The sequence below is a fragment of the Sciurus vulgaris genome (genome assembly GCF_902686455.1).
Source record: "Sciurus vulgaris genome assembly, chromosome: 9".
NCBI lineage: Eukaryota > Metazoa > Chordata > Mammalia > Rodentia > Sciuridae > Sciurus > Sciurus vulgaris.
This window is the reverse complement of record NC_136469.1, coordinates 59596862-59622337: the sequence shown is the minus strand read 5'-3', so window position 1 is coordinate 59622337 and position 25476 is coordinate 59596862. Positions and strand designations below refer to the sequence as shown.

The following is a 25476-nucleotide window of genomic DNA, read 5'->3' as shown; positions in this document are numbered from 1 at the left end:
GATTTCCTAGTGCCTGCCATTCTTATGCTTCTCTATGGCATTTATTATTGTTACCGTTGGTGACGACAGTTCTGCTTCCCCAGATGTGAAGATCGAATACCTGTGGAACACGGGGCAAGCATAGAAAACAGGTTTTATTTAAAGAATAAGAATATTGACACAGACTTCTCTGCAGGGAAGAGGGCCCAGAGCTGGGAGTCCCTAGGAGAGGACGAATCTTGTCCTTTTTATAATTTCCAGGTTTCTTAGTTCTCATGTCCACTCTCTTTATCCCCACCCATGCGATGAAAAGGCGGGAAAGGGGCAATTCTGGAGGAGCCATTAATAATTCCCTGCTAGGAGGCACAATCTCCCCAGATGCAGGTGACTGTTACCTAGTTAGGGGAGGAGGAAGTGTCCTGAAGATATTAACATTCCAGTACCCCAGTAGCAGGTGACTTTGACATTGAGTGAGTGGGATGTGCCTTGAAGGTATTAACATTCCATTCACATTTGAACCAGCTTCCATCTTTCCAACCCTATTCAGCTTTCATCTTCCCGACCTGATTCATTCTGTCTACACTACCTACCTGACCTTTGCTCTTGCTTCACTATTAAATATTTCATGTGTTTCTCATTTCTCCATCCCCATTATAATATAAGCTATGATGGAGGAAATTTTGTCTATTTTGTTCACAATTTTATTTGTAAATGATTAAAACAGTGTTGAGCATATTAAAAACAAATATGAAAAAATAATTTTAAAAAATTTAAGAGTTTTAAAAACATATCTATTTGCAATGAAACCCCAAAGCACATTGAAATACTGTAAAAAACTTGTCTGTTCGTGAAGCAGAATCAACAGAGATGACTTTGTATGTCCTAATAAGAAACAAAAATGTTAAGATACTGTTAGGGTAACTGGAACAAATATCCACGAGAGACACAGCTCTGAGTTCAAGCAAGGGTTTATTGACATAGAGAGTCTGCCAGGCTGCCCCTCTGCAAGGAGCAGCAGCCTGCAGGAAAAACTAATGAACTATATAGTCATGAACAATGGAGTAGTTAAAAAATAACTGGTCTGGCCCTGTGACTGTTACTTGACGTCTTTGCTGTGCTTTAAGTTATTGGGACTCTTTCCGGGTGGGCCTACTGGGAAGGTTATGCCTGGGTGGGCAGGTGCTGTTTTTCAAAATGGAGTTCCTTTGGCCTAAAGACCTAACAGACACTTAAAAAAAAAACCCAAATCTAACAACTCACACAGACATCATTACCATCACACACACACATACACAAACACACACACATGTAGACATTGCATCATGATTATGAAGATTTATCAATTTGTTTTTTGTCTTGGATTCAATAATAGATCTTACCCTTCATGACAGCACTGGAGAGTTTTCAGGAGAGAAGCAGCCTTCTTTTCCTAGAAGTAGAACATACCTGAAAGTGAGGATGGTCAACCCCACTGTGAAGTATGAATTTAAGAGTATGACTCTTCCTGAGAAGCCAGGCAAGAATGCCCAGAAGCTAGAATAGACACTTGTAAGCTATCCATGCTGGTGAACAGTCTGTGGTCTTGCTGTATTGTACTCCACAGGATTTATTTCACCATGTGAACTGCATCTCAGAAGGTTTTGCTGTGTCTCTCAAAGTGGTAATGACCTTGCTGATTTGGTTGTTGAACTTGTTTGGGGCATCAGTCCATTGGGATACAAGCTTCTCATGATGGGAAAGGAACTTAGGAGGGCTTCCCAAAGAGAATTGAGTGACATGTTCAAACTAGTAGAGAAGGATGATGTCAGAGTTTCTAATCTCAGCCTGTAGCTCTGTCCCTGCCCCAATGCAAGCACATAAATTTCTTTTTTCCAATTCCCTTTGCTTCTGTTTCAGTTTTTTTCCTTACATAAACTTCTTAGGTCCTATTGGCCAACCTCCAATTCTATTTAATTGCCCAGTCCAGTTATCTCACCTAGGAAAAATATACATCATATTGACTTAATTAAAAAGTTTAGGCTAGTGACAGTAAATATCTGTTTTTCAAGCAGAATCCTATAAAGGACATATTCATCTTTAAATGATATGTGTCTTGTCTTGAAATCCTCTCATAGAATATATTCATTCCTCTTTTATCTGAATCATATCTGAGGTAGATTACCATGTTCTCTTTTTTAAAAAAATATTGTTTTGGTTGTAGATGGACACATATCTTTATTTTTATTTATTTATTTTTATGTGGTGCTAAAGATCGAACCCAGTGCTTCACACTTGCTAGGCAAGTGCTCCACCATGGAGCTATAGCCCCAGCCCTACCATGCTGTTCTCTTGCATTTCCCAACTCTTCTTTCTTTTTTCTTTTTTTTACAGCTCCTGGTCACAATGGGAACCATGATCTCCCTCCTTTACATCTGGCTGTATTCCCAGAGTTTCCATTTCCATGTGGCACATTTTTATGCTCATCTTGGGTACCCCAGCGCTCAACATATTGTTGGGCAGAGATACCTGAAAGGTAACCTTTTTTCCTTGCTTGTTATTTTCCTGTGGAAAGGTAGGGGAGGGGTTTGCTGCTTAGAGTTCTAGGTCTAAAGGTTTATAGGTTTTAGTGTTGCTGAAAGCTTGGTCCCTGTCCCAATGCCAATCCAATAACAAGGATATGGTTTTGAGAAAAAGGAAAAAGGTTTATTGCTTTACTATCAAAGGAGAAACACAGGGGACTCCTGTCCCAAAGGCTGTGATTCTGCCTATTCGCAGGAATGAGGGCTTTTATAGAGGTGACTCAAAGGCTACATTCCACGTGTTCTCTGTCTGGAGTTATAATTCACTTGTTAATTTGGGAGACAGTCATGTCTAAGATCTTCTGGTGCCATTCCTAAACTTTGGATTACTTGGTTCCTATGCTGGATGTACTCAGGGACAGATAACTCTGACTAAGATGGGGAAGAATCCTGTTTACCCTGAGAGTAGAGATGGGGAGAGATTAGGGAGGAGCAGGGAGAGAGGAAGAGAAAGAAACATGTCCATTTAAAAAATTGGTTACAGTGGAAGAGCAGCAAGGGTTATATTCAAAGCATAAAGTGGACCATTGTTACATTAGTATTAAGGAGTTCCCCCCCCCATCTTTTGGGTTTACCAGGAGCTGGTGTGGTGAAAGATGAAGAAAGGGCAATACATTGGTTTAGGTAAGAAAGACGACATCTATTGAAAAGCAAAACTCCAGAGCTATCTGTCCAGGTAGTGCTGAACTCAGAAACCTTATGGTTTGAGTGAATTTTCTCCAGAACCAAAATAAGGTAGAGATATAAAGTCTCTTAATACTGAAGTCTTGGTACCTTCTCTACTTTTTTCATTTAATGGTGTTAGCAGTAGGGGTAAAAGTGGTAGGCCAATGCATTTTAAAACAGTCTGCACAACATAAGGAAACAGTAGGTTAGCTTGAAAAGAGCCAAAATAAGGAATATGTACTATTCTATGTCAACATTCAGAATATTAATAATTTTATTGAGTGTTTGATGGCGTTGTGTGCCTATTGTCTCAATTACTCAGGAGGCTGCGGCAGGAGAATCACTTAAGCTCAGAAGTTCAATACAGTAAGAACTTGTCTCTCATACAAATGTTATTAACAACGCATTTTGTTAGCATTATCTTATTCATTAAAGGTTGGAGCTCTTGACCATAAAAGATAATTTATTGAAACTCACAAACTGGGCTGTGTGTTAAAATCATCTGGCAAGCTTCCAAAAAATACTGATGCTCAGCTACATATTGACATCATTGAGCAGAAAAAGATCTCCAGGTGACCATAACTAAAGCTGAGTCCAGTCACTACTTTGCAAGTCTACAACGATCTTTAGAGTAAACATGAACCAGCAGAGGGAGGCATTTTAGCAGCACATTCCAACATGGGGCTTAAAATCAATATTCTGATAAAGGTAACAACAGAAGGACATTTGAGAATCAGAAAGGGAGTGCCAGGGCTCTAGAGTGGCAAAATGTGGTTGGTGACAAGCTGTACTTGGCTGGAACTCTTCTCCTGGGAATGGAGGCCACATCCCCACAGTCCTGGCATCGCAGGTTGGGTTAGAAATGCTGGTTGGAAATGCAACATCTGAGGCCCTGACCAGACCCACTGAAGCAGAATCTTCATTTTAACAAGTCCTGGAGTGACTAGCATGTACATTAGAGTCGTAAAATTGTTGCCCTAAACAACATTTTGTAAGCCAGGTCCTTACATGGGACCATAAAATTAAAAACAAGTTTGAAAAATACTTTCATCTTTTCGAGATGCCTTCCATGGGGTGGAAAAAGCATTTCAAAGGACAGATTGTACTCTGTATATTTGAAAAATAGAATTTGTGATTTCTTTTGACATATGAAAAAATAATTTTATACCTAATGAGAAAAACATTGCCAAAATGAAAAACAAAAATCACCTTTATAACAAAACAGTAAAAGCTACATCTGACATTTTGGTAAGTATTCCTTTGGGCTTTTTTCAATTACTATATGTCACAATTTACTCAAATATTTCACCATTTTATGTTTAGTCTCTTTTGTAGCTTCTTACTATCAGAAGCTACTGTTGTGAAGAGCCTTTCATATACACATATACATATGCATATCTGATTATTTTCTTACAGAAAGTCAATAAAAATGGAATAACCAGGTGAGACAAAGATCACTGCCACTATCCTCAGTATTTATTCCAGTTCACTCTAGAAATGCTAAGTATGATTATGTCAAAATGAACCCAATTATTATATGTAAGTATAATATGCTAATAAAAGCATAAAAATAGAATAAATGATAAATTTCTTATTATTAATGGTCAACATTATTAATAATGGTCAACATTATTTTTAATCATTTGTTAATCTTTGCCAATTTGAGTAATGACATAGGGGTGAGTCATTTGCATTTTTTTATTTTATTAATTGTGAGGTTGAATTTTGTTTATAAACATCTATTGGTAATTTGTTTTTCTTTTCCTGCCAATTGAGTATTCATGCAATTTGCCCATTTTTGTGTTGGGTTTTGTTATTTTCTTACTGATACTTAAATTTTCTGTCCATTAAAGATAGAAAACCTTTTGTACATTTCCCTTTACTTCTAACAACTCCCCTCCTCCTGCCCCAGTAATGGTTAATATGGAAATAACTGCAAAGTAACAAGGTAATAATTACATAAGTGGTACCACCCCATATGGTGACCACCAACCACATGTGGTCATATAAATTTAAGCAAATTAAAGTTTCATAAAATTTCCTCAGCTGCACTATCTATATTTCAAGTGTCCAAAGTCACATGTGTTCAGGGCCTACTCTATTAGTGCAGATACTGGTTACCTTCATCTTTGGTGAAAGTCCTCTTGGAAAATGTTGGAATATGACATTTACATCTCAGCAACTGGTGCTTACAGTATCAGGTTATGTATTACTCAATTCCTAACATTTCTAAATGACCCTTCCTGTTATTTTCATTTCCTGTATATTTTGGAGAGAAGACTATAATTATATCTGGAAAAGCAAATGAGTCGGTTGAGAGCAAATGAGTGATTAGTTTTTTAAAAAATACTATACTTGTTTCAAGTGAAGGTATCATTTTTAATGAAGGAGGCTTTTAACATTAGTCCAGATATGTGATAAGACAGAAGTAATGGTTTCCAGTATTGGTTACATATTTTATTGGCACAGTCTTTGGTTTTATTAAGGGGATGGTTTCATGGGGTGGTTTCCTCATTTTCTATTCTACACCCCTGCCACCTTACCCCACAACACTGGTCCCTTTTTCTTTTTCAGACAAGCCTCACAGCAGGACCATCCCCATGCTGCCTTTAACCCTGCAGTAAGAAAGCTGAAAAACACAGCCGGACGGAAGTAGGGTAATGACAGCTATCTTGTCCCTTCTAGCTGACATGTCATTCTTTCCAAACCTGCCCCTGTATATAACCTGCAATTGATAGGTAAAAGCACTTTATATATAGTTTATATACCACTCTCTTCTTTCTAATGTAAGAACTTACATTATCATGCTTCCTCATGGTAAAAGTCACAAAAAAAGAGAACTCAAGATTCATATTTGTGCATAGATCCCACTGATTATATTATTAATTAATTAATTAATTTTTTGTGGTACTGAGCATTGAACCCCAGGGCATTCTACCACTCAGCTATATCCTCAACCCCTTCTATTTTATTTTGAGACAGTCTAGCTAAGTTGCCCAGGCTGGCCTTGAACTTGGTAATCTTCCTGTTTCAACCTACCCAGTAGTTGAGGTTACAGGTATACGCACATGTACCACTTGGCCCAGCCCACTGATTAAAATCTGAAGTCATTCGGTGAGCGTAAGCTGAAAGGCCAGGTTACTTTCTGGTTCTTATACTTTTAGGTGACTGCCTAAGCTTCCCTGGTGTATCATCTTTATAGTGTTACAGAATTTTCTTACAAATCAAAAAGAACAGTTAAGAATATTAGGTAGATAGATCTGTTTGGGCACAAATTTCCTTTGTTTGTATTGTATTATCCTCTTTTGATTAGTCATAGTCAAAAGAAATATACTTACTTTTTTGGGGGAAGTTTTTCTTAATGTTTTTGAATAGTTCATAGTCTGTGACATTTTTTTTTCACATATGAATACTTTTATTACTTTTCTAGTAAAAAAAAACTTTTGATATAACATCATTACTATGCTTATGAAAATAAATAATCCCTCAATACCATCCAATATCTGTCCATATTCAAACTTTTACAGTGTTCTCAATAATGTCTTTTTACAGTTGGTCTGATTAAATCAGGATCCATTAAGCATCTCACATTGCATTTGTTATATCTCTTAAGTCTCTTAAGCTGTTCTTGTTACCCTTCTATTTTTTTTTTTTTTTTTTTTTTTTTTAGTCTGTGACATTTTTATGCAGCTATTTTGAGTCAGAGACATTTTGATAGGGCCCCCAAAATAAACCATTACATTTTCAGTTTATTTATTTATTTATTTATTTTTTGCATTTTTTTTTTTAAGTCCTGCAACTGACATCTATTCCATTACCAAGTAAAATGTGTACCACCCCCCACAACTCCATCCTTAGACTAAGAGGTAGACAAAGATTAGAAAGAGGAAGGCTCATCTGGTATGGTGGCATGTGCCTGTTATTGCCAGCTTGGAGGATCCCAAGTTCAAGGAAAGCCTGGGCAATTTAGCGAGACACTGTCTCAAAATAAAATAAAATAAAATAAATAAAATAAAATAAAAATAAAATAAAATAAAATAAAATAAAAAATCGCTGTGGATGTAGAGTGCTTGCCTAGTATGCTTGAGATCCTGGTTCCATGCTAGTACCCCTCATCCCACACATACATATACAAAGAAGGTTCAGTAAAGGGCTGAAGGATGGAGTAAGTATTGGGAATTGGTATGATAGTCAGGGATGTTGTTTGCATGATTACGTGGTAATGAAATTTTGAAATGACCATTTTGAGGCAGCCAAGTCAATGTGGTATAGCCAATATGTTCTATTTAACAACTGACAGCTGCCAGATGGGCAGGTTTGTGGGTTTGTGGAACCCTTCTCCAGTTAGCATTCTCAAACCAACACATAGAATTTGCTTGCAAGAGATGAGTACCGCAGACATTACACAAAATCCTTGGCTGGAAAAACTCCTTTAAATGGTGCAAAAGAATCCAGCCGAGCTCAGCTATTTTAAGAATATTTGTTTGGGTAGCTCTGATTTTGTTATGAAGACACTTATGATAAAACCCAGCTGACATATCACATATTCTCCTCAGTACCTTAGAATGAGTTTAGGTGTTAACCTGGCCCTTAGCCCAGACATTCCGACACATGTCCTTTCAGTTTACTCTTCCTTTGCACTACTAAATAACTGCCTCTTCCCGGGATGTCGAGATGCTCCTTAATGTTGTTGCAAGACAGGCAGGCGATCCAAGAAGCCCAGGAACTTCTGGAGAATGTTATTTGGACTAAAAGCAAGCTCTTGTCAACTAAAGAAACAAGGAGGTTTTATAAAACATAACTGTATCCTGCATGCTTCTCCTAGAACATGGAATCTTTCACTCACTTGTTCTCTGTGGTTTGCAATGCTTTGTGGAACTCTCAATAGAAGCTGCTTTTAGTTATAGTTCTATATGGTGCTTAATCACCAATTTGCTACTCAAAATCCTTTTAACAAGGTGTCTGAGTTTGACCTTTTCTGGATAGAGGAATATTTTATTTGGATTCCATTATGCTCATTTCAGCTAATTTTCATTCAAGTCAGTGAGAATTCTATGTAGTGGTGGGAGGAAAAGAAGGAAGAAACCTGTCTTACCAGAGATTTGATTTCTTAGATGTGTTAGTTGGCTTCCTCTGATCCACTGAAGAAGCTAAACTCATCATTAGCCTAATTTATGATATGTGGTGTTCTGCTTAAAATAAGATTGTTTTCACATCTCTGCATTTCAATTTTCTGCTGTACTAGGTTTCTATGTTATTATATTGTATTCTCCTTTTGTATTACAAAAAGTCCTTTATAGGAATAAAAATGACTGTGATTATTGTCATCAAAAAGAAAAAGAATCAAATGTAAGAGCTAACATTTATTGAACGTTGTATTTTCCTATCTGCTTTGTGTAAGTGTTTCAGCATTCAGTAGTTATAAAAAGTTTTATGAACTGGGTAAGTAATTTCACTCTCATTTTACAGATGTTGAAAAAGAATTGAAGACAAATTAAGTAATATTCACAGGATCATAGAGAGTGAGTGGTAAAGTGGGGTTTTGAACTTTGATGTTCTGACTTTAGAGTCAACATTCTTACCTAGTTCTAACATCACTCCCCAAAGTTATGAAATTATCCTTCCTAACAGCTAATTTAGAGAGTAGGTAACTGCTATTACATAGCAAAAATACTTATCTTAGTCAATAACTCAGCCACATTTCCTTCCTTCCTCTCTTTTTTTACTTACTTATTTTTTAAACACCAAACATTCTAGTTGTGGAATCTTGGTTTAGAGTCAGGTCCCATAGCTACTCCATCTGTTTAAACGAAAAGCAGCAACCTAATTATCTAGCTGTAAATTTCATATTTCTTCAAACATTAAAACACTGAAAGCATCAATGATTTGTGTTAGACTTTAAAATTATTTTAAAATTACACATTTTATATATAATTTCTTTTTATAAAATAAATAGTTTGATTATCTGGAAGAAAATTACTGAAATAGAGCCCTTTCAATGTATCTACAATCTCTGTAAAACTCCAAACCAAGAGCAGAATAGATAATGAAATGAGGATTTCTCAGCACAGCGAGTATCCGAACTTTAAGGTGAGAAAAGGACTTGTGTGTTTTATGTTTCCTATGAACTCAGAGCTTATAGGTGGCATTAGGACTCACATCTCTGGGATGATTTTACATGGCTTTCACTTTGATTTGTTTCATTTTCATTTGCTTCTTCTCCAACTTCTGTTCACTCCTCAATGCAGTTTCCTCCAGTCTGCGTTGTTTCTCAGGATCTTCTTTATTCACAATGTGCTCCTTCTCTGCTCTTTTCGTCTCTTCACACTGGGACTATGCAGCTTCCTATCTCTGTATGCGTGTCAGTTTCAAGAAGTTCTCTTCTACTCATGCAAGGTTCTTATTTGTTTTTTTTTGTTTTTTTTTTTTGCCTTCTCTGTTGAGTTGGAAATTTTGTCTATCGGTAGAATAAATCACCGTGTTCATCAAAGGTAGCAAAGCCTCCATATCCTCCGGGTAAGTGTTACCTGAGCCAAGTACGTTAAATGTAAATAATAGTGTCCTTGTAGTGTCAGGCTGTTTAAAGGCTGACTTTCCTCTTGCATAATTTTTAGACCAAAGAACTGGTCTGAAAAATGAATGGATTCAACCTTGTCAGCATAGTGTGTAAGAAAGTGAACCATCTTTGTATCCATCATGCCCCTCTGACTTCTCCCATCTCTGACAGGATGACCAAAGAGTTTGGCAGTCCATACTTTGCCCCAGACTTAGGTCTATCACCACAAAACTCATTTCCTGCATCTCTTTTTGCAGTTGCACCAAGGCTTTCCGTATGCCAACAGCAAACACATAACACATCATTCATGGCTACTTTTATTTGCGCTTGATCATGCATTGGCCTCCTCATTCATGCCAGGACATCAACAAGTCTTGTCTCTTAAGGAACCTCAGCTGGATGAGCATTTCCTCACAGCACACGACCAGAGCACCACAAGTTACAGATGTGCTCATTCTCCTGGTTCAACTTTCTGGTGCTTGTAGCTTCTATGTTAGTTCCATCATCTCTCACTAAGGTAAGGTTGCTCTCCACAAACTCTCTGAGTGTTAAACCAGGCCTGAGCTAGGCGACCGTTTTTATTCTTTCCAATGATGTAGTTCATGATATAGATGAGCAGTCACCATCAACATTTCTAGATAATAACTCTCCCAACTGTTCTGGAGGTGTGCAGGTACATTAGCCATTGTTATTGGGTCTTTGTTTTGGTAGAAAAAGTATCTGGTTTGTCTTCATAACCTTCAAATTCTTCACCATCATAAGGTTTACTCTCAGTATCTCCCTTCTGAGTAGCTGCATCTTCAATATATCCTTCTTGGTTTTTATCTTACCCTTCCCATTCCACAGTGGTCTCATCTTCATCATCTTCAGTAGTTATCACCATTGAGGAGATTCAATAACAGAATCTTCCAGGACATCCTGTTCCCAAGGCTTAAATCCAGCCCGGTGCCCCTGCAGCCTGCTTCTGGGTCAGCAGCTATGCCAGTGGGACAACCCTTACTTTCTCTTTTTCTTTTTTTCTTTTTGTAGTGGGGATTGAACCAAGGGGCCCTCTACCACTGGACTACATCCCCAGCCCTTTGAATTGTTTGAGATAGGACTCACTAAGTTGCTGAGGATGGCATGGAACCTGTGATCTTCCTGCCTCTGTCTTTCCTGTGATTACAGGTATGCGCCACCATGCCAGGCCACCTTTTCTTGTTTTATTTTCTTTAAGCACAACTCACATACTCATTTTCCTTTCCTTTCTTTTCCTTTTCCTTTTCCTTTCCTTTCATACTAGGAATTAACCCAGGGCACTTTGTCACTGAGCTACACCCCCTGCCCTTTTTATTTTATTTTTTTAAGATAGGTTCTCACTAAGTTGCTGAGACTGACCTCTAACATGCAATCCTCTTGTCTCAGTCTTTCAAGTTTCTGGGATTACAGGTCTGTGCCATCAGACCTGGCCAAAAGTGTTACTTTTAACCTTAAATGCAGTCAGCTGTATTTATTGCATTAGATTGTAGCATAGTTCTCTCCTTGGAATATAAATTCAGAAACATGATGTGAGGATGACAAAAGTGTCAAATTAGAATTTAGGGTAACAATTAAACTGTATTTAAAATACTTGTTTCCCTTTCGAGTGTCAAGTTTATACTGCCTAACAGCAGTAGAAGCCTCAGAAGATGACTATGAGCCTTAGGCTATTTCTTCTTCATCCAAGTGGAACCCACACACTTTTAAGGATGTAGATGAGATGGTCAAATGTTTTTTGCTTCATATTTTATGAAGCGATTTTAAATTTTTCAATATGGAAAATCCCCAGAGCATAAACTAAATTCTCCCCCCTCCCTGAAACTTTGAATGTAGCATTTTAAAAATTCTTACAACCACTTCAAATTTTCTCACATTCCCTCAGGGGACTTATTTTTTATTCCATCAATGTTGTTGGAGAATCAACTCTGGAAATTTTATTCTGAGCTACAAATACTCATTTAAACAATACTAGGGTAATCATCATATAAATGTACATTTTTTACCTTTGTATCACTCCCCAGCACTTTCCCCCTCCCTCCCAACACCCACCCCTTTGGTTCCTTTCCTCTACTAATCTCCCTTTGATTTTCATGAGCTCCACCCCCACTTTTCTTTTCCTTTTCCTTTCTAGCTTCTGCTTATGAGAGAAAACATATGACCCTTAACCTTCTGAGTTCAACTTATTTGACTTAACATAATGTTCTCAAGTTCCCTCCATTTTCCTGCAAATGACATAGTTTGATTTTTCTTTATGGCCGAATACAGCTCCATTGTGTATATATACATTTTCTTTATTCATTCATCTGTGGATGGACACCTAGGCTGGTTCCATAGTTTGACCATTATGAATTGTGCTGCTGTAGACATGGGTATGCATGTATCACTGTAGTAAGATGACTAATTCTTCAGGATAGGGACTGAGAAGTGGTATAGCTGGGTTATATGGTGGTTCCATGCCTAGTCTTTTGAGGAAACTCCATACTGATTTTTATAATGCTTGTACTAATTTACAGTCCCATCAACAGTATAAAAGTGTTTCTTTTTATCCACATTCTCTCTAGCATTTATTTATTTGTATTTTTGATGACTGCCATTCTGACTGGTAGAAGATGAAATCTCAGTGTAGTTTTTGCTTTGTATTTTTCTTTTCTTTTTTTTTTTTTTTGCGGTAGTGGGGATTTGAATCCAGAGCCTTGTGCTTGCAAGGCAAGCACTCAACCAACTGAGCTATATCCCCAGCCCTTGCTTTGTATTTTTCTAATTGCTAATGATGAACATTTTTTCATGTATTTTTTGGTCACTTGTATTTCTTCTTTTTAGAAGTGTCTCTTTAATTCATTTGCCCCTTTATTAATTGGATTATTTGATTTTTGGGGTTAAGTTTTTTTAGTTCTTTGTGTATTCTAGATATTAATTCTCTGTCAGAAGGGTAACAAGCAAAGATTTTTATCCCATTCTATAGGTTCTCTCTTCACATTCCCAGTTGTTTCCTTTGATGTGCAGAAGCTTGTTAATTTGATGCTATCCTATTTATTAATTCTTGACATTGTTTCCTGACGTTTAGGGGTTCTGTTGAGAAAGTCATTGCCTGGGCCTACATGCTGAAGTGTTGACTCCAAGTTACTGTACTTCAATTTAAAATACTTTCAAAGGCATACTTATAGTAACAATCAAAACTTACAATTGTGAAGGATTAACCATAAATACATTTTTATTTAAAAATTCCTTCAGATTACGTCTATAAACATCTCCAACTAACGTTGATTTAGGGTGCTAATATATCTTAACAGTTCTTGCTGAAATAAAATAAATGAATTGAAAACATGATTACAAATAGAATGACTATAGTCTTTTGATGAGAACTCACCTATAAAAGTCCTTCACTTTTGACTTTCATAAGACAGCACTTGGCTGTAAAATAGTACATGATCCATTAGTTTATTAGGGTTGAGGCAAAGCCAGAGTGTGCTGGATGAGGATTCCCCTGTATGCAAAGCTCTGCTTTTCTCTCTCTCTCTCTTTCTCTCTCTCCTTTTTTTTTTTTTTTTTTTTTTTTTTTTTTTTTTTTGTGCTGTAGTTAGGCAAAGATTCAAGGGGAAAAGCAAGACATAAAAAGAAAATTTGAGCAGAGAGAGAGAGAAAGAGCAAAAGAGCAACAATGAACTTTTACATATCCAGTTAGTTCAGAGATTTTCCAGGTTCTGCTGTCTTTCTTCCTTCCTCCTTCAAAATCATGGTGGTTGAGATTCTGTTAGCTCCTAAAAGCTCTCAGGTTTCCTGTTAAGCTATTCACTGTCTTCATCCTTTCTCAGGATCTGTCAGGTTGTCTGGATGTCAATATAAAAAATATCTAACATTGAATATGATATACATTTATGGCATACAAATCTCAAATCTACAACTAATGAATTTTACATGTATATCAGCCATGTAACCACCACTCGGGTGAAGATGTGGATTTCCAACATTCCTTCCCAGTGTGGTGTGGCCACATTGTTGGTGGAACTTGAGATAGATTAATGTGCAAACTTTCATTGTAAATAGATGTCTTTCAATGATTTGAACTGAGATAGAGTTTTAATTGTAGGTTGTCACCCTGCAGTTTTCTGCTACACTGGACACAAGCTTAGCAAGGAAACCAGAGGGAATTCTAACTAGTAGTTCCTTGAATTCAAATAGAGCGCATTTATTGTAATCGTATTTTACTACACAGACTCTTCTAAGGTAAAAATCTATGTAATAGTACCCTAGTCAGCATTAAATCAAGTTACATATATGTTATTACTAAAGTTCATCTGAATCTTGATTAACAATGACAATAATATATTTTTCATTTTACTAGAAAATATTTATTGGCATGTAATAAAAACTGAGTAAAACTATTGGTGAATGGCTTACATAAATTATCTAATGACAGCAAGGACATCTGAATTAACTTTGTGGATACTTAGCCCAGGGCTCAACTTACTATTAGGAAGTATTAATATAGCATTTTATATACTTTTTTTTTTCTTTTTTTTTTTTTTTTTTTGCGGTACTGGGGATTGAACCCAGGGCCTTGTGCTTCCAAGGCAAACACTCTACCAACTGAGCTATATTCCCGGCCCTGCATTTTATATTCTTAATGAGACTTGAATATCTAGTCTCCCCCCCATCCCCTCAGTACTGGAAATCAAACTCAGGGCATTGCACATGCTGGGCAAGTGTTCTACCACTGAGCTACATCCCTAGTCCCTGTAGTTATGTTTGTTTGTTTGTTTCTGTCAAACAAGTAACATTTATTTGTCATTTATTATGTATTAAATGGTTTGCTAAAGACTATAGATGTAATAGAAAATATAAGGAAGGTACTATTATCTTAATTTTATGAATGAATGAGGACAGCAGGTTTAGAAAGGATAAGTAGTTTGGGATCATATCAATGACAAGTTCATTGTAGAAAATAAAAAATATTATAAGATAGCAGAATAAAAATCACTCACAAATCTACACCTGGAGATTATTATTACTAACATTTGAATTATTCCCTCATTCTATACATGTCATGATAGATTACTGAAACATACCAAATGCACAGTTTTCTGTTTTCATTTAAGTTTTCTTTCAGCCTTTTGCTCTAGTAAATAATATAGTGAACATCTTTGGCTACATTTTGGACTTTTCCTCAAGATGTATTTTTATGCTTGGAATTTTGTGCCAAATAACCAGTTTTAGGTCTTAAAGAAATAAATTGGTTAACATGTTCAAAGGAATTTATAAAAAGAATCGTAAAACACAGAAGAAAAACTAAAAAGTAAACAACAGCTCCTAATAAGTAGGTTGTTTCTTAAAATTAGAATTTTCATTTTAGGGTAATTGTAGATTCACATATATTAGTAAGAAATAATACTGAGAGATCCTGTTGCCCCTCATTCTATTTCTGTAGTGGTAATGCCTTGAAATCATAAGATAAAGCCACAGCCCCTGCATGTTAGTGTTTCAATTGAGATTCAGAGCATTCCTGTCACATTGCTGTCATGACTACACATCTCTCCCTGCCCCTATCCCAGATACCAGGCAATCACTAATCTATTCTCTATTTCTATAATTTTGTTATGCTATATAAATGAAATCATAAAGTACACAACCTTTAAGATTTTTTTACTCAGTATACTTTCCTGGAGATTCATACAAGTTGCTGTGTTTATCAATAGCTTGACCTTTTTATTGCTGAGTAATATTCCATGGTATGTATGTTCAAACATTCATTCATTGATGAACATCTGTGTTGGGCCCCATTTTTTACTACAATGAGTAAAACTGTAGTGTGCATATGTTTTGGTTTGTGCGACCTTGACTCTCCCATTTTTACACAGACATATCAGTCTTCAGGTAAACAGCTCAGCTCCACAGTGTCCACTTCCCTGGAGACCTACTGAATATACTAACTTTTGGTCCCTTCAAGTTCTGTGCTGGATCCTAGGAGACATTGCTTGCTTCTTTCTCAAGGCTGGTCCTGCATGTCACTCACATACCTGTACTCACGTATGTGAGAAAAGAAAGCATGCAAAGGTCTTTTCTTGCTCTCTTCCTGTCCCGAACTCATTCTATTCTCTCAAGGATGCAGGAGAACACACTTGCATGTTCCAGGTTTGAAATGATCATGCCAGTGCTATGCTTCCGAAGAAGAGGCTTACCCTTTCAGAATCTATTTTCTCAGCCATCAATGACAACCTCATAGAGTCGTTGTGAAGATTAAATGAGCTAATATTTAAAAAACACAAAGCACCATCCTTCACATGAAGTCATCAGGCTAAAGGCGGTTAGGTTAAAGTTGTCTGGTATGAGAAAATAGTCACATTTAGTCAGAGGCAGATTTACAGTGAAATTTAGACTTTATTGAATTTTTTATTTTTTATTTTTTTTGGTCCTGGGGATTGAACCAGGGATGCTTTATCAATGAGCCACATCTTGAGTCCTTTTTATTTTATTTTTTATTGCAACATGATCTCCCTAAGTTGCTGAGGGTGGACTTGAGTTTCCAGTCCTCCTCCCTCAGCCTCCCAAGGGCTGGGATTATAGGCAGGCACTACCCTGCCTGGCATTCTTCTTGTTTTGACTTCTTGATCACATTTGTTCTTTTATCAACTGTCATTGGAGAACTGTAGGCTTCCAGATGTGGGAGAACTGAGCTGCAAACATGATTTTTCTCCCCTCCTCATCCAGGATACCTTCCCTCATACCAACTGGTGGGTGTGGCAACATCCATCACGGTCACCATGGCAACCGATGGGCTGTGTTTGACTCTTACTTCTACATGTAGCCAAGTTCCTGCTAGCTGTCTTGGTGTTGAAATGGCATCTCGAAGAACTCAGACTGTCCACTGCCTGTGTGCAGGTGCAGGGCCAGAGGTGTGGCCAAGCTGTCGATCAGTACCCAGCTTCAGAAGTCCATAGGTGACGGAGGAGGAAATACTTTGACATGTATCTCAGTTGCAGCTGGTGGAAAATTCTGCTAAGCCTTAGAGTTCACATGTTAAAGAAACCTAATAGAAGTCTTCTTGATCTAGACCACAGTACTAAAAATGTATATGAAATGACCAATAATGAGTTGTGAGACTGAAACTCTTATCAAATATCAATAAAATAAATATGAATAACCCTACTCAACGAGAGAGTGAAGTTCTTCTATTCTCTGTGCAGAAATTATAAAATAATTGTCCAAAAAGGTACCCAAAGAGCATGAAGTCCAAAAAATAAGGAAAAAGATGACTTAGAAGTGTGTCAGGAAGGTGATTAACAAAATTATGTCATTTTTCTGGTTGGTTGGGAGTGTCAGTATTCGTCAGTTTATAACTTTTTTATTGTGATTTCTTTTCTTGTCCCTGATACTTTTGGATTTACAAGTTTGCAATCTTTTTCTGAAGAAAGCTCTGACGCTGTATAAGTTCCTGGCTACCCATTCCCTGTGATCATATTCCCCGATGCTGATGACCAAGAAGCACTTTGTAGACAAAACTAAGTTTGGGTTCTTCTTGTTGTGGGTTCTAAAACACCATATAACTAAGAAACTTGAATTACGTATTTGTAGGGATTTTTAAAAAGTACTTATTCTGCATCTACATTGCTTCGGTCTTTTCTGCAAGGCAAGTATTGACTCTGCCTCACTGAAGGAGGAAATGGGGATTAAATCAGCTGTCAGGCTTGCTGCTGCCTTCCTAAATAATTCCCTTCAAAACACGAAAGAAAAAGGATTTACCTTAAATGTACTTAGATATTGATGTTTCCTTGGCAACAGATTCTAAATTAAAAGCAAAATAGTGATTGAATATATGCAGTTTTGTTAGCAAATGTGGGCTCTCAAGCAGCGGTCTTGGAAGCTTCTTCCCATCCTTTGTTAGTTGAAAAGTTATTCTTAGATGCTGTCATGCAGTTAGAAAAACATGTTTTCTAGACAGGAAAATGGGAGTTCATTCCCCCTTCCCTCTGAATCTCCCTCTGCTTTGGCCTCTAATGCTTTCTCATAGAAAGCAGAGCCATAGGCCTTCTTACTTACTACTTACATCATGGAGATTTAATTATCAGTACCTTTCTCTAATTGAAGCCATTAGTTACAATTTTGTTGCAATTAAATTTAGACTAGTATGAACATAAGGTACATTATTAATAGAATATCTATTTTTTTTCTCTAGATAATTTAAATTCCTTGGTTTAGGCCAAATCATTCCAGTGCTACATTCTTTTTGCAGTATAGTTCCCTCCTTGCCCCCCCGCCACCCCTCTCTCTATTTCTAAAGAGATGGTTTTAAGCTGGGAATATAGCTCATAGTTAAAGCACTTGCCTATCATGTGCAAGGTCCTGGGTTCAATCCTCAGTGTCTGTCAGTCTGTCTCTCTCACACACATTCACACATACTACAAAGAGATGCTGTTAACAGTGGTTCACTTTATGTTTTGAATATAACCCTTGCTGCTCTGCAACTGTAACCGATTTTTAAGATAGACATGTTTCTTTTTTCTTCCTCTCTCCCTACTCCTCCCTAATCCCTCCCCCTCTCTACTCCCAGGGGAAACAGAATTACCTTTCTTCCCCATCTTAGGCAGAGTTATCTGTCCTTGAGTACACACTCACCATGAGAACCGAGTAATCCAGACCTTGGATATGGCACCAGAAGATCTCAGAAATTAACAAGTGAATTACAACTCCAGATAGAACAGGTGGAACGTAGCCTTTGAGTCACCTCTTTAAAAGCCCCCTGTTCTTGTTGATGGGCAGAATCACAGCCTTTGGGACAAGAGTCCTCTGTGTTTCTCCTTTGCTATCAAAGCAATAAGCCTTTTTCCTTTTTCTCAAAACCATATCCTCATTATTGGATTGGCCTAGGGGACAAGGACTGAGCTTTCAACAACAGTGCTATGGTTTTATGTCTTCTGCTTCCTTCGAAGGATACTGTAAGATAGACCACCTCGACACTAGGATATTGCTCACTGCACCTTGGCTAATCACTGCGTGTTCTGGTCCAGAATCTTGGGGATCATCTGGGAGCTGTTTAGAAATGTAGGATCTCAAACCCCACCACAAAGCTGATGAATCAGAATCTCTATGTCAAAATCCTTAGGTGGGTAATATGTAGTGAAATCTGAGATGCAACATTATTCTACATTGCTGTCTATCTTCTTGATGATTGTCAAAAGAGAAGATTACAATACATTGAGTTTTGCAGATTCGACTTTATTTGCTATTCTAGAATTAGGTATCAGTATAGCCCCCAAATGGTTGAAAATGTTCTGACCTACCATATGGGCAGGTTTTATTTGTAAGCTAAAGAAAAGGAAGTGACTTACAGAAAATGGAAGTGGAGACAACCTGATGGATTACAGTTTGTGTCTTCTTATTTTAACATGGTTTTGGTTTTTACTTTTGATAGGTCCTTAATAACATATCTCATTTTTAAGTAGTTACTTTCAATTCATTTGTGTTGCTTTGTCGATTTTTAAAGAAATAATTGACAAAAAATTGTACATATTTATAGGGTTCCATGTTATGTTTTGATACATGTTGTTTTAATCAACTGGTTTTTTGGCCACTGTGACCAAAAGACCTGTCAAGAACAATTTTAAAGGAGGAAAGGTTTATTTGGGGGCTTATGACTGCAGAGGTCTCAGTCCATAGACAGCTGCCTCCATTTCTTCCATGGTGGAAGAAAGCAACTCAGGACATCACACCAGAAGGCAGAGAGAGAGAGAGAGAGAGAGAGAGAGAGAGAGAGAGAGAGAGAGAGAGAGAGAGAGATGCTCATCAGTTACACAGTTACAAAATGTATACCCCAAGGCATTTCCCCAATGACCCACCTCCTCCAGACACACCCTACCTGGCTACAGTTACCTATCAGATGATTAATGCACTGATTCAGTTAAGGCTCTTGTAACCCAATCATTTCACCTCTAAACCTTGCATTGTCTCACATATGAGCTTTTAGGGGATACCTAATATCTAAACCAAACACATGTATACATTCAAATTGGGATAAACACATGTATTTCCTCAAATATTTATCACTTATTGTAAACATTTGACAAATGATAAACAGATGAATGTGGTTTGGACAGTTGTCTGTGTGTGGCTGACTGAGGTTAGTTATTTATTACAAGAGTAGGTTACAGTCTGTTTATGTATCACGTTAGCTAACAGTTCATCATGTATACAGAAACTCTTAGGCCAAGTTTAAATTATGTACAGAGGCAGCCTTAGGCCAATCGTCAATTTAACAGGATTCACAGGGAAATTTATTTCAAATATAACCTAGCGATTTATTTCCTGGGTGTGAGATAGGGAGAAAGTTCACTTTTTTAGGGTTACCAATCCCACTTGGTGGTTATGCACTCTTGAGAAATTCACTTAACTTCTCTAAGCCCCAGTTTTTATCTTTGTACAGTGAATCATCATAATAGGTCCTCCCTCTTAGGGCTGTGATTCCCAATTGAAGGGGGGAAATACATATGTATATATGTGTGTGTGTGTGTGTGTGTGTGTATATATATATATATATATACACATATATATATCTACATTATACATATTTAGATATATAAATTAATTAAGCTCCATAGTTGCCCATGATAACTTTTGTCATCTATTATCATTATTTCTACATCCAAAAATTATAATTTTCTTTTTTTTTAAATTCCTCTTTTTAAAATCCGTGTGAATTTTATTAAAATTTTTTTCATGCTTTTACAATTTTATTTACTATGTGATTCCTGTTGGCTTACAGAAATACAGTTGATTCATGTAAAATGAACTTGATCTAGCAGTCCTGTTAAATTTACTTAAAAAATTTAAACTTTTGTCTATAAATTTGCCATGAGTATCACCTAGATATTATTATTATTATTTTAAATTTATTTTTATTGTAAACAAATGGGATACATGTTGTTTCTGTTTGTACATGGAGTAACAGCATATCATTTGCATATTCACACATTTACATAAAGTAATGATGTTTGATTCATTCTGTTATTTTTTTCCTTCTCCCCCACCCCTCCCACCTCTCTTTTCACTCTATACAGTCCCTCCTTCTTTCATTCTTGCCCCCCTCCCACCCTCCATTATGTGTCATCATCCGCTTATCAGTGAGATCATTCGTCTTTTGGATTTTTGAGACTGGCTTATCTCATTTAACATGATATTCTCCAATTTTCATCCATTTGCCTGCAAATGCCATGTTTTTATTATTCTTTAGAGCTGAGTAATATTCCATTGTATATATATATACCACGGTTTCTTAATCCATTCATCAATTGAGGGGCATCTAGGTTGGTTCCACAATCTGGCTATTGTGTATTCAGCAGGTATGAACATTGATGTGGCTGTATCTCTGTAGTATGCTGATTTTAAGTCCTTTGGGTGTAGGCCAAAGAGTGGGATAGCTGGGTCAAATGGTAGGTCCATTCCAAGTTTTCTAAGGAATCTCCACACTGCTTTCCAGAGTGGCTGCACTAAATTGCAGTCCCACCAGCAATGTATGAGTACCTTTTTCCCCACATCCTATCCAACACCTATTGTTGCTTGTATTCTTGATAATCGCCACTCTAATTGGGGTGAGATGGAATCTTAGGGTGGTTTTGATATGCATTTCTCTTATTACTAGAGATGTTGAACATTTTTTCATATGTTTATTGATTGCTTGTACATCTTCTTCTGTGAAGTGTCTGTTCATTTCCTTAGCCCATTTGTCGATTGGGTTATTTGTATTCTTGGTGTAGAGTTTTTTTGAGTTCTTTATATATTCTGGAAATTAGCGCTCTATCTGAAGTATGAGTGGTAAAGATATTCTCCCACTCTGTAGGCTCTCTCTTTGCATTGCTGATAGTTTCCTTTGCTGAGAGAAAGCTATTTAGTTTGGATCTATCCCAGTTATTGATTCTTGCTTTTATTTCTTGTGTTATGGGAGTCCTGTTAAGGAAGTCTGATCCTAAGCCGACATGTTGAAGATTTGGACCTACTTTTTCTTCTATAAGATGCAGGGTCTCTGGTCTGATTCCGAGGTCCTTCATCCATTTTGAGTTGAGATTTGTGCAGGGTGAGAGATAGGGATTTAGTTTCATTCTGTTGCATATGGTTTTCCAGTTTTCCCAGCACTATTTGTTGAAGAGGCTATCTTTTCTCCATTGCATATTTTTGGCACCTTTGTCTAGTATGAGAAAATTGTATTTATTTGGGTTTGTGTCCATGTCCTCTATTCTGTACCATTGATCTACCTGTCTATTTTGGTGCCAATACCATGCTGTTTTTGTTACTATTGCTTTGTAGTATAGTTGAAGTTCTGGTATTGCAATATCCCCTGTTTCATTCTTCCTGCTAAGGATTGCTTTAGCTATTCTGGGTTTCTTACTCTTCCAGATGAATTTTATGATTGCTTGCTCTATTTCTGTAAGGTATATCATTGGGATTTTAGTTGGAATTGCATTGAATCTGTATAGCACTTTTGGTAGTATGGCCATTTTGACAATAATAATTCTGCCTATCCAAAAACATGGGAGATCTTTCCATCTTCTAAGGTCTTCCTTAATTTCTTTCTTCAATGTTTTGATGTTTTCATTGTAGAGATCTTTTACCTCTTTGGTTAGATTGATTCCCAAGTATTTTATTTTTTTTTTGAGGCTATTGCAAATGGAGTTGTTTCCCTCATTTCCCTTTCAGATGTTTTGTCGTTTGCGTATAAAAATGCTTTAGATTTATGTGTGTTGATTATAGCCTGCTATTTTGCTGAATTCATTGATGAGGTCTAGAAGTTTTCTGGAGGAGGTTTTTGGATCCTCTAAATATAGAATCATGTCATCATCAAATAGTGACAGCTTACGTTCCTCTTTTCCTATTCGTATCCCTTTAATTTCTTTAGTCTGCCTAATTGCTCTGGCTAGAGTTTCAAGGACAATGTTGAATAGAAGTGGTGAAAGAGGACAGCCCTGTCTTGTTCCTGTTTTTAAAGGGAATGGTTTCAGTTTTTCTCCATTAAGAATGATGTTGGCCATGGGCTTAGCATAAATAGCCTTTACAATGTTCAGGTATGTTCCTACTATCCCTATTTTTTCTAGTGTTTTGAGCATGAAGGGATGTTGTATTTTGTCGAATGCTTTTTCTGTGTCAATGGAAATAACCATATGATTCTTATCCTTAAGTCTATTGACATGATGATGGATTATGTTTATTGATTTACGAATGTTGAACCATCCTTGCATTCCAGGGATGAACCCCACTTGATCGTGGTGCACGATTTTCTTAATATGTTTTTGGATACGGTTTGCCAATATTTTGTTAAGGATCTTAGCATCTATATTCATCAAGGATATTGGTCTAAAATTTTCTTTCCTTGATGTGTCTTTGCCTGGTTTGGGTATGAGGGTGATATTAGCTTCATAGAATGAGTTCGGTAGGGTACCCTCCTTTTCTATTTCCTGGAATACTTTGAGAAGTATTGGAATGAGTTCTTCTTTGAAGGTCTTGTAGAACTCAGCTGAGAATCCATCTGGTCCTGGGCTTTTCTTGGATGGTAGATTTTTAATGGCTTCTTCTATTTCATTGCTTGATATTGATCTGTTTAAATCGTGTATGTCCTCCTGGTTCAGTTTGGGAGGAGCATATGTCTCTAGAAATTTGTCAATGTCTTCGGTAGTTTCTATTTTGTTGGAATACAGATTTTCAAAGTAGCTTCTCATTATGTTCTGTATCTCAGTGGTGTCTGTCGTGATATTTCCTTTTGCATCATGTATTTTAGTAATTTGAGTCTTCTCTCTCCTCTTTGTGGTTCAGGGTTTGTCTATTTTGTTTACTTTTTCAAAGAACCAACTTTTTGTTTTGTCAATTTTTTGAATTGTTTCTTTTGTTTCAATTTCATTGATTTCAGTTCTGATTTTAATTATTTCCTGTCTTCTACTACTTTTGCTTATTCTGTTCTTCTTTTTCTAGGGCTTTGAGCTGTAATGTTTGGTCATTTAGTTGTTGACTTTTCATTCTTTCCTGAATGCGCTCCATGCAATGAATTTTCCTCTTAGCACCGCTTTCATAGTTTCCCAGAGATTTTTGATATGTTGTATCATTGTTCTCATTGACCTCTAAGAATTTTTTAATCTCCTCCCTGATGCTTTTTGTTATCTATGTTTCATTCAATAGCATATTATTTAGTCTCCAACTGTTGGAGTAATTTCCCTTTTTTCTTTTGTCATTGATTTCTACTCTCAGTCCATTATGATCTGATAGACACAAGGTAGTATCTCTATTTGTTTGCATTTCCTAAGGGCTGCTTTGTGGCATAACACATGGTCTATTTTCAAGAAGGTTCCATGTGCTGCTGAGAAGAAAGTGAATTGCTCATTGATGGATGGAATATTCTATATACGTCTATTAAGTCTAGGTTATTGATTGTGTTATTGAGTTCTATGGTTTCTTTGGTTGGATTTTGTTTGGAAGATCTATCTAGTGGTGACAGTGGTGATTAAAGTTGCCCAGAATTATTGTGTTGTGGTCTATGTGATTCCTGAAATTGAGAAGGATTTGTTTGATGTATAGGGATGCACCATTGTTTGGGGCATAAATATTTACTATTGTTATGTCTTCCTGATTTATGGTTCCCTTAAGCAGTATGAAATGTCCTTCTTTATCCCTTCTGACTAACATTGGCTTGAAGTCCACTTTATCTGATATAAGGATGGAAACCCCCACTTTTTTACTGAGTCCATGTGCGTGGTAGGTTTTTTCCCATCCTTTCACCTTTAGTCTGTGGAGGTCTTTTTCTATGAGATGAGTCTCTTGCAAGCAGCATATTGTTGGGTCTTTCTTTTTAATCCATTCTACCAGTCTATGTCTTTTGATTGATGAGTTTAGGCCATTAACGTTTAGGGTTATTATTGAGACATGATTTGTATTCCCAGTCATTTGGCTTATTTTTGGTTTTTAAGTTGACTTGGTTTCTCCTTTGAGTGGTTTTTTCTCTAAGGTAGTTCCTTTGCTGACCTACATTGTTGTTTTTCATTTCCTCCTCATGGAATATTTTGTTGAGAACATTCTGTAGCACAGGCTTTCTATTTATAAATTCTTTTAACTTTTGTTTATCATGGAAGGATTTTATTTCATCTTCAAATGTGAAGGTTAGTTTTGCTGGGTATAGGATTCTTGGTTGGCAACCATGTTCTTTCAGAGCTTGTAATATGTTGCTCCAGTCCCTTCTACCTTTTAGAGTCTGGGTTGAGAAGTCGGCTGCTATCCATATTGGTCTCCCCCATATGTAATCTGATGCTTTTCTCTTGTGGACTTCAAAATCCTATCTTTATTTTGAATGTTAGGCATTTTCATTATAATGTGCCTTGGTGAGGATCTGTTGTGATTCTGTGCATTTGGTGTTCTGTAAGCCTCTTGTATTTGATTTTCCATTTCATTCTTCAGGTTTGGGAAATTTTCTGATATTATTTCATTGAATAGGTTGTTCATTCCTTTGGTTTGTATCTCTGTGCCTTCCTCAATCTCAATAATTCTTAAATTTGGTCTTTTCATGATGTCCCGTAGTTCTTGGAGATTCTGTTCATGATTTCTTACCATCTTCTCTGCTTGGGCAACTTTATTTTCCAGATTAAATATTTTGTCTTCATTGTCTGAGGTTCTGTCTTCCAAGTGGTCTAGTCTTTTGGTGATGCTTTCCATTGAATTTTTTATTTGGTTGATTGT

The 25476-nt window shown here is 36.8% G+C and overlaps 1 protein-coding gene and 1 pseudogene across 5 annotated transcripts in view; one reads left to right on the top strand and one right to left on the bottom strand.

Moving 5' to 3' along the window:
• LOC306669710 (uncharacterized protein) overlaps positions 1-25476 on the top strand; it is a 130774-nt gene that overhangs the window by 48030 nt on the left and 57268 nt on the right. For 2 of the 4 annotated variants that reach the window (XM_079153848.1, XM_079153852.1), the window contains 3 exons: positions 2350-2491; positions 3116-3161; positions 5778-5905. The exons of 1 other annotated variant lie outside the window; for it this stretch is intronic. In XM_079153848.1, coding sequence (XP_079009974.1) covers positions 2350-2491; positions 3116-3161; positions 5778-5859 — 270 coding nt within the window. In that variant the 3' untranslated portion in view covers positions 5860-5905. Of the gene's footprint in view, positions 1-2349; positions 2492-3115; positions 3162-5777; positions 5906-25476 lie in introns of those variants that run through there. One more of the 4 variants, XM_079153849.1, reaches the window with a different exon arrangement.
• LOC306669250 (PAT complex subunit CCDC47-like) lies at positions 9153-16537 on the bottom strand (annotated as a pseudogene). The gene is made up of 2 exons: positions 16488-16537; positions 9153-10723 (listed from the first exon to the last, which is right to left on the bottom strand). The product of its transcript is annotated as a PAT complex subunit CCDC47-like (transcript).